Consider the following 8,649-nt stretch of genomic DNA (forward strand, 5'->3'; position numbering starts at 1 on the left):
TAAGGGGAGAGAAGGATGAGAGGAAAGAAAAGAGTCAGCAGGAGAGAGAGAGAGAATAGACAGCCAGGGGAGAGAGGAGAGGCAGCCAGGGGAGAGAGGAGAGACAGGGAGGAGAGAGAGGAGAGGCAGGGAGGAGAGACATGGGTGAGAGAGCAAAGACAGCCAGGGGAGAGAGAGAGGGGAGACATGTAGGAGAGAGATCTTATTCTAGAAGAAAGGATAATATATTTTTGTACTTGGAATGAAAAGAAAAACTTGTCACTTGGCCTGTTTCTGGCTGAATTTTGGGGGTAAAGTTGAGTTTTGACACATTTTAGAAGAGAGGAGGACACACGGCCGGCTCTGCGTTCGGAGGAGTAATGAATAAAGGACATAAAACCTCAGATCTCTTTATATAGAACCATCTGGAATATCGTTCCCCGGTAATTGTAACGTTTCCTATAAAGTCCGTCTTGTACACGGAGCCCCGCCACAAATATTCGCTCTTTTCAGGATCACAGAATGCGACATTACAAGTCTGTGGTCTGTAAATTACAGGCTGCCGATCGCTGCAGGGACGCGGCTGTCTATTTCTGGCCGCCTTGTGTGCGATCTCATAGCGGATAAAGGATTTTATTTTTGGCAGGGGATGATGGGAGTATTTAAAGTTGGTGAGAAGGAGCCGAGCGCTGTCATTCCGGAGGGTCGTGTGAGCTGGCAGGGGGGACGCAGATTCTGCTGAAGGGATCATTTTGTTTTTTCTTTCTTCGATAATTAATGTTCGCGGAGAAGATGTCGATCGCACACAGGGCAGCGGAGTACATGCTCTCCGACGCGTTACTGCCCGACCAACCGCCCAATAAGAAAGCCCTGCGACTGGAGTTACCTCTGGACCGTATTATCAAGCTGGTCACGGTCGGTCTGCCGCTGTTACTTGTCTCCTTAACGTTTGCCCGGGAGATGTCTTCAGGTAAGTGTCCTGTGTACGACCGACTACTCTATGACACAAAGCTAGAGAGACGTCATAATAATTCCCAGAGACACTTTGCTGCTGAGCCGGCATGCGTGAGCTCAGAATAGACAATCCGATCTATCAGCGTATGCTCCATTATGACATCACCATTGGCTGTGTTATCTGACTCCATTATGGCATCACCTGGCTGTCACCATTGGCTGTTATCTGACTCCATTATGGCATCACCTGTCACCATTGGCTGTTATCTGACTCCATTATGGCATCACCTGTCACCATTGGCTGTTATCTGACTCCATTATGGCATCACCTGTCACCATTGGCTGTTATCTGACGTCAGACCTTCCTGTAAATGTAAAAATCTTCATCTATAAATTCCTGACGTCACAATACACAGCAACAGGATCCCAGGAGGGAACATTTCCTCAGTCCTCCACTCCCCCAGTGATCAGTCGGCTGCAGGCAGAAGGAAGCATTTCCTCAGTCTCCCCTCCCCAGTGATCAGTCTGCTGCAGGCAGGAAGGAGGAAGCATTACTTCAGTCTCCCATCCCACGGTGATCAGTCTGTTGCAGGCAGGAGGAAGCATTTCTTCATCCCCCCCACTTGGGCTGCAAACTACTGTGCAGCAGCATAGGTAGCAGGTTCTGCCCATTTTGCACCCCCTTCCTGCTGAAGCGCCTGTGGCGGCTGCCTCTTCTGCCTGCCCCTTGACCCGGCCCTTTTCGGCACTCTCGGACAGAGGTGAACAGGCCGGTGGTCTGCAGGGCCTCAGCGTTATATGTTGTACATTACACTGGAGTCTTCCTTCTCTTCCAGGGTCACAAGTAATCTGCTTCCCTCCAAATAACTTCACAGTGAAGCAAGTGCAGTTCGTAGATAAGCACTGCTGGCAGTCCCTGACGCACCACGACTTCACCACCGAAGGAAATCACATCGTCAGCTCCCTCTGGATCCACAAGGTAAGGACAATCCTGATTTTCTTACCCATAATGCATTGTACGCTTGCCAACCACGTGGACAGGAACACAGTTGGGGATTATGGCCGGGAGATCTCACTGATGGGGCATCCAAGATTGGAAGCCAGGGGCTGACTCCGCCCACTGGGACTCTACAACTGTAATATCACTGTGGGGTGGAGTGACCCTTTAAGGAGCCGCTCCAGGCAACACGTTGAGGCATTTTATGAACTGCCAATGCAATCCAGGACATAGGTACGTAGCCATTGCCCGGAGACTCACCTGGTCCTGTCATTTCACAGGTGTTCCCGTTCACGCTGACAGTCATCGCGATCGCCATGTACATTCCGGTCGTCCTTTGGCGGTATATCTCCAAGTCTGCGCTGTACACCGATCTCCTCTTCATTATCGATGAGCTGGACAAATCCTACAACCGATCCATCAAGCTGGTCCAACACTTGGTGAAGACTCACCGGAGCTCTGCCGACCCGCAGCTGTTCTGGGAGGAGCTGAAAAGGTGGGTAAATAGTACTGGATCAGTAATGTGTATATAAGGTGACAGTGTGTGTCTGGTCAGACATGGAGGAGGAAGCAGTGCTGGATCAGTAACCTGTATATAAGGTGACAGTGTGTGTCTGGTTAGACACGGAGGAGGAAGCAGTGCTGGATCAGTAACCTGTATATAAGGTGACAGTGTGTGTCTGGTCAGACATGGAGGAGGAAGCAGTGCTGGATAAGTAACCTGTACATATGTCAATAGTTTGTTAGCACTTTGATTATATTTAATTTAGAATTCTGCAGAGGGATTAACATTAAGGATTAGTATTAGTTGAAGGTTGGGATTCAGTTTAGGTTGGGGTGACACTGAGGGCCAATATTGGGTAGGGTTGGGTTGAGGTGTGGGTGCTGGTGTTCGATTTATGTTGGGGTAACACTGAGGGTCAATGTTGGATTGGGGTGTGGGTATTAGGTTTAGGTTGGGGTAACACTGGGGGTCAATGTTGGGTAGGGTTGGGTTGAGGTGTGGGTTTTAGGTTTATGTTGGGGTAACACAGATGTAAATGTTGGGTAGAGTTAGGTTGAGGTGTGGGTGTTGCTGTTAGGTTTAGTTTGGGGTAACACTGAGGGTCAATGTTGGGTAGGGTTGAGGTGTGGGTGTTGGTGTTAGGTTTAGGTAACACTGAGGGTCAATGTTGGGTGAGTTAGGTTGAGATGTGGGTGTTGGTGTTAGGCTTAGGTTGGGGTAACACTGAGGGTCAATGTTGGGTAGGGTTGAGGTGTGCGTGCTGGTGTAAGGTTTAGGTTGGGGTAACACTGAGGGTCAATGTTGGGTAGGGTTGGGGTGTGGGTTTTAGGTTTAGGTTGGGGTAACACAGAAGATAAATGTTGGGTAGAGTTAGGTTGAGGTGTGGGTGTTGGTGTTGGGTAACACTGAGGGTCAATGTTGGGTTGAGGTGTGGGTGTTAGGTTGAGTTTGGTGTAACACTGAGGGTCAATGTTGGGTAGGGTTGGGTTGAGGTGTGGGTGTTAGGTTGAGTTTGGTGTAACACTGAGGGTCAATGTTGGGTAGGGTTGGGTTGAGGTGTGGGTGTTAGGTTGAGTTTGGTGTAACACTGAGGGTCAATGTTGGGTAGGGTTGGGTTGAGGTGTGGGTGTTAGGTTGAGTTTGGTGTAACACTGAGGGTCAATGTTGGGTAGGGTTGGGTTGAGGTGTGGGTGTTAGGTTGAGTTTGGTGTAACACTGAGGGTCAATGTTGGGTAGGGTTGGGTTGAGGTGTGGGTGTTAGGTTGAGTTTGGTGTAACACTGAGGGTCAATGTTGGGTAGGGTTGGGTTGAGGTGTGGGTGTTAGGTTGAGTTTGGTGTAACACTGAGGGTCAATGTTGGGTAGGGTTGGGTTGAGGTGTGGGTGTTAGGTTGAGTTTGGTGTAACACTGAGGGTCAATGTTGGGTAGGGTTGGGTTGAGGTGTGGGTGTTAGGTTGAGTTTGGTGTAACACTGAGGGTCAATGTTGGGTAGGGTTGGGTTGAGGTGTGGGTGTTAGGTTGAGTTTGGTGTAACACTGAGGGTCAATGTTGGGTAGGGTTGGGTTGAGGTGTGGGTGTTAGGTTGAGTTTGGTGTAACACTGAGGGTCAATGTTGGGTAGGGTTGGGTTGAGGTGTGGGTGTTAGGTTGAGTTTGGTGTAACACTGAGGGTCAATGTTGGGTAGGGTTGGGTTGAGGTGTGGGTGTTAGGTTGAGTTTGGTGTAACACTGAGGGTCAATGTTGGGTAGGGTTGGGTTGAGGTGTGGGTGTTAGGTTGAGTTTGGTGTAACACTGAGGGTCAATGTTGGGTAGGGTTGGGTTGAGGTGTGGGTGTTAGGTTGAGTTTGGTGTAACACTGAGGGTCAATGTTGGGTAGGGTTGAGGTGTGCGTGCTGGTGTTAGGTTTAGGTTGGGGTAACACAGAAGATAAATGTTGGGTAGAGTTAGGTTGAGGTGTGGGTGTTGGTGTTAGGTAACACTGAGGGTCAATGTTGGGTAGGGTTGGGTTGAGGTGTGGGTGTTAGGTTTAGGTAACACTGAGGGTCAATGTTGGGTGAGTTAGGTTGAGATGTGGGTGTTGGTGTTAGGTTTAGGTTGGGGCAACACTGAGGGTCAATGTGCGTGTGCGTGCTGGTGTTAGGTTTAGGTTGGGGTAACACTGGGGGGTCAATGTTGGGTAGGGTTGAGGTGTGGGTTTTAGGTTGAGGTTGGGGTTAGGATATAGATCAGAGTTTCCATTCCTGAGTTCTATGGTTAATCTTGTCCTGATACAGATTATATTCTATCAGTATAGATTCCTGAACACACATCGGCGATGAGAATCTCCTCAGATACAATTCACTGGTGACCAGTACGGTTGCCCCAACTGTATATAAGTAGGAGGAACTCTTCCATGCAATCTGTGGTGGACGTCACCTGACACTATGGATCCATGTATTTATCAATCTTTTTGTTTCTTATTATCAGTGCCCGCCATGTGCGCTACTTTGAATATCCCCTGCTGGAGCGTTACCTGTCGGGCAAACAGCGCTCCCACTTCATCGCGTTCACCTACCTCTTCCGCAACATCCTCCTACTTCTTCTCATCGTCTTCACCTGCTTCTACCTGGGCTTCTTCCACCTCAGCGTCTTCTACCAAGACGAGTTCAACTGCCACATCAAGCCCAGCTTCCTGCCGTCGGACACTTCCTCCTCCTCCTCTGCCATCTTCGTCAGATGCAAACTGATCTCTCTGACCATCTTCCAGATCATCAGCGTGGTGAACGCCGCGGTCTACATCCTCCTGGTGCCGGTGATATTGTACAACATCAGTAAGCTCTTCCGCTGGGACAAACAGTTCCTGAACATCTACGAAATGCTCCCGGCCTTCGACCTCGTGAGCAAGAAGATGTTGGGTTGCCCCATCAACGACCTCAACATCATTATTCTCTTCCTTCGGGCCAACATATGCGAGCTCAAATCGTTCAGCCGCCTCAGCGTTCTCTGCTCGCTCAAGGACATGAGCCGGAACCGGGAGAACATAGACACGGTGGTGGACTTCATGACGCTGGTGGTGGGAATGGAGGAAGACAGCGAGACCTTCCTCACACCGGGAGTCATAGGAGGCAAAGAACCTCAACCGCCATCAAAAGGGGAAAACATCGGTAAGATTAGTCTCGGTCCTTCCTCCTCTCAGGCCACTCCTCCATATTGACTCCCCGTGATATCTAGGACTCATTCACACAAGAAACGGCCGGCACGTACGGCTCTGTGCTGCGTGCACGGCCGTATCGTGCCTGGCGATCCCGTGCGGCCAGAGGGCGTGGCTACGGTGCCATTCACTTCAATGGCCCGCCACGCCCACTCCTGCCCCATGAAAAAAGTGAGCCAGCCGCACTGTGATGCAGTGCGTTCTGGCTAGAATCAGGTCGGAACGCACTGCATCTGGCGTGAACGGGGCCCTTTAAGTTCAGCCATTTCTCCGGCTTCTATTGTACTTCGTCTCACATTTTACATTATAAAAGAAGAAATAAAATATTTTCTTGTTTTTGTTTGGTAGAAATGTCCACAAAAGGAAACAAAATCTAGTCGGAACGGAAGAAGGAAGTCTCTTCATCGATGTTTTTTTTTTTTAACATACTGAACGTTTATTTAAACTGATTCTTTTTTGTAGTAGAATGTGCGTTTGTTTAACTTATAAGCCGATACCAAACACGCCGAATTCATCTCCTGGCAGAACAAGGCCAGGAAACGATCGTCCTTCATCAATATCCAAAGAACGTGTGAAGAGTGAGAGCGCCGCAAAGAGATCATCGGTCCGGTACAGATTTTATCATATCCAACGCGCTTCGGCGGATCTCACACCCTTCCTCAGGGCTCTGGATCCACATGCAGGGCTGTTCTGTCACTTGTAGTCCTACAGGCGTGTGCTCTGCCGGGTTGCTGTACTGATCTGGCTGCTTCACTGTAAATAAATCTAGAAGTATGGACGGGAACGTTTCTGCATCTGGGACCATTTGTAACAAAATATAACATTGTAAGACGTTTTGGACATTAGTAGCAATGAGCCTGTTCCCAGGGAGGACCCCGACCCCACTCATTATGTAGTTCCATTCATATCTCTGACTGTCAGAGTCTCGCAATATTTCATGGGACTTGTAGTTCCACAACACCTGGGGTGCTGGGGTTGCCTATCCCTTGGTATAAGACATTGCAGTGCTCGCTTTTGTTTCACCTCCTTTTTAATGGCAATTCTTAGGGATGCACCGATACTAGTATTGGTATCAGTGCCGAGTATTTAGGGGAGTACTCATACTCTCCCAAATGCTCCGATGCCTAGCCCGATACTATCGTTATCAGGAAGCCGGGCAGCGCGTCATTACACGCTGCCCGGCTTCCTGATTGGCCGGGAAGCCGGCTCCATGCTTTCTCGTCAGCTAGTGACGAGAAGCACAGGGACGGCTTCCCTGCTGATCAGGAACCCAAGTGGCGAGTCATTACAGGCCGTCTGGCTTCCTGAATGGGAATTCTGTATCGGTATTCGGTATCGGCGAGTAGCGAAAAATAAATAAATATTGGTACTCGTACTCTATACCGGTATTGGTGCATCCCTAGTAGTTCTATGCCCCTATGGTGGGAACGAGCCCTTACCCTGTTCTGTTCCGCAGATACTGGCAGAAGCCTTGCCAATGCTACTGCCAAACTGGCAGCTAGGTGGAGGGGTCTGCTTTCATTACCAACACCTGTGCAATCTCCATAAATGATTGCAGGGCATGTCTGCAATTTAACTTCCAGCTCCGTGCTGACTTACGGGCATAGCAGATTACTATTTACATGAGAAGGAAATCCGATTTTTGGCAGCATTCGGTACAGCCGAGGGGGCGGGGCAATGAAGTTACATTTATAGAATATCATATCTGGCTGCAGAAGGAGATGGAAAGGTTCTTATATTAAATGATATCGCGAAATGTAATGATTATATATAAATGTATTGAGTTTGTTTTAGTGAAAGTGACGCTTTTCTTTAGTGAGACCGCAAAGATGACGCACGTCTGCCATGTCCGACCCCTCACCATTCCAGAAGTCTCACATAGGGAACGGAAATTTAATTGATATCAGTTACACGGAAAACAAATTGTTTGCATCTCAGAAAAAATAAAATCAGATAAAAATGTTAAAAAAAATCTGAAGGAATTTATAGTTTATCAGAGAAATCGGAATAAATAGAGATAATAGTATACACATTGTACATTTCTTTGGGACCCCGGATAGTCCAACGTTCCTGGAAGAGAGCAAACGTCATAAAAAGGGACCCGAGACAAGTCCGAAATATGGAGGACGACAGATGATGGATAAGAGAACGTCTAAGAAAACCCGATATCAACCCACACGGGGCAAAGCAACAGGTTTACTGAACCCTTCCCGCCCCCAATCTGTTCGCTGAAACCCCTTCCCGCCCCCAATCTGTTCGCTGAAACCCCTTCCCGCCCACAGTCAGTTCGCTGAACCCCTTCCCGCCCGCAGTCAGTTCGCTGAACCCCTTCCCGCCCGCAGTCTGTCAGGGATCAATGTCCGTTTAAGCTTCTGTAATGACGGTCAATGGTAACACAGCACTCCCATCAGCTGACTCATCTGTATGAATCTGTTACTGGATTGTCAGAGAGTATCGGTGAGTGACAACGTAGCCAACACAGGTGACACCACAATCAGACAATGGTGACCACACAGACACTGCTCAGGGGGTTCATACGGACGGAGGGAGAGAAACACGGCCACACACAGTGCAATTAGGAGGGTGTGATTCAGTATACGTCGGGGAACCCACCGGATACATGAAAGGTAGGTTATGGCACCAGGGAGACATCAGATTCAGGTGTGAAAGTTGAAGGGGTTAATGTTCTGTAACACGATGCCCTGCGCCGAGGACGTTATTACAGATGTACCGTCAGGTCTTCAATGGGCTCAGCGATCCGGCATCGATCATCTTACCTGATAACACATTATCCGGTTTCATCTCCTCCAAGGATTGTTCCTGGAAAGCCTCAAAGCTTATGGCTGAGCTGTTCTCATAAACCTCCTGAGGCATCGGCCCTTCGCCCAGCTTCCAGACTTCAAACTTTACCCACTCGTAACTGGAAAACCAACAATGAGATGACACGTGATTGGACGGTACTCATCCCCAGCCGTACTGACAGTATAAGGCCAGATCAGGGGGGGGGGGGGGTTTCCAAAAGGG

General features: G+C 49.0%; 2 protein-coding genes across 2 annotated transcripts in view; one reads left to right on the plus strand and one right to left on the minus strand.

The window, feature by feature from the left end:
• Positions 1-747: 747 nt before the first annotated feature.
• PANX3 (pannexin 3) lies at positions 748-6,207 on the plus strand. The gene is made up of 5 exons (XM_018568594.1): positions 748-949; positions 1,770-1,912; positions 2,212-2,426; positions 4,902-5,578; positions 6,116-6,207. The coding sequence occupies exons 1-5, from the start codon at positions 757-759 to the stop codon at positions 6,205-6,207; spliced, it is 1,320 nt and encodes a 439-aa protein (XP_018424096.1). The 5' UTR covers positions 748-756.
• Positions 6,208-6,223: 16 nt separating this feature from the next.
• Positions 6,224-8,649, minus strand: part of TBRG1 (transforming growth factor beta regulator 1) — a 13,102-nt gene continuing 10,676 nt past the window's right edge. Inside the window, exons 10-11 of the mRNA XM_018568595.1 lie at positions 8,403-8,545; positions 6,224-6,390 (exon numbers count right to left, since the gene is read on the minus strand). Of these exons, the coding sequence (XP_018424097.1) occupies positions 6,224-6,390; positions 8,403-8,545 (310 nt within the window). The remainder of the gene's footprint in view (positions 6,391-8,402; positions 8,546-8,649) is intronic.

This window comes from Nanorana parkeri, unplaced genomic scaffold (genome assembly GCF_000935625.1).
Source record: "Nanorana parkeri isolate BGI_ZX_2015 unplaced genomic scaffold, ASM93562v1 scaffold1215, whole genome shotgun sequence".
In the NCBI taxonomy this organism is placed as follows: domain Eukaryota; kingdom Metazoa; phylum Chordata; class Amphibia; order Anura; family Dicroglossidae; genus Nanorana; species Nanorana parkeri.

What these genes read in the sequence shown, in the direction of transcription:
- PANX3 (XM_018568594.1), top strand. Translation starts at nt 757, where the DNA reads ATGTTCGCGGAGAAGATGTCGATCGCACACAGGGCAGCGGAGTACATG. An exon ending in TGCCCGGGAGATGTCTTCAG is followed by an intron (nt 950 to 1,769) that starts GTAAGTGTCCTG and finishes CTTCTCTTCCAG; the next exon opens with GGTCACAAGTAATCTGCTTC. An exon ending in GCTCCCTCTGGATCCACAAG is followed by an intron (nt 1,913 to 2,211) that starts GTAAGGACAATC and finishes GTCATTTCACAG; the next exon opens with GTGTTCCCGTTCACGCTGAC.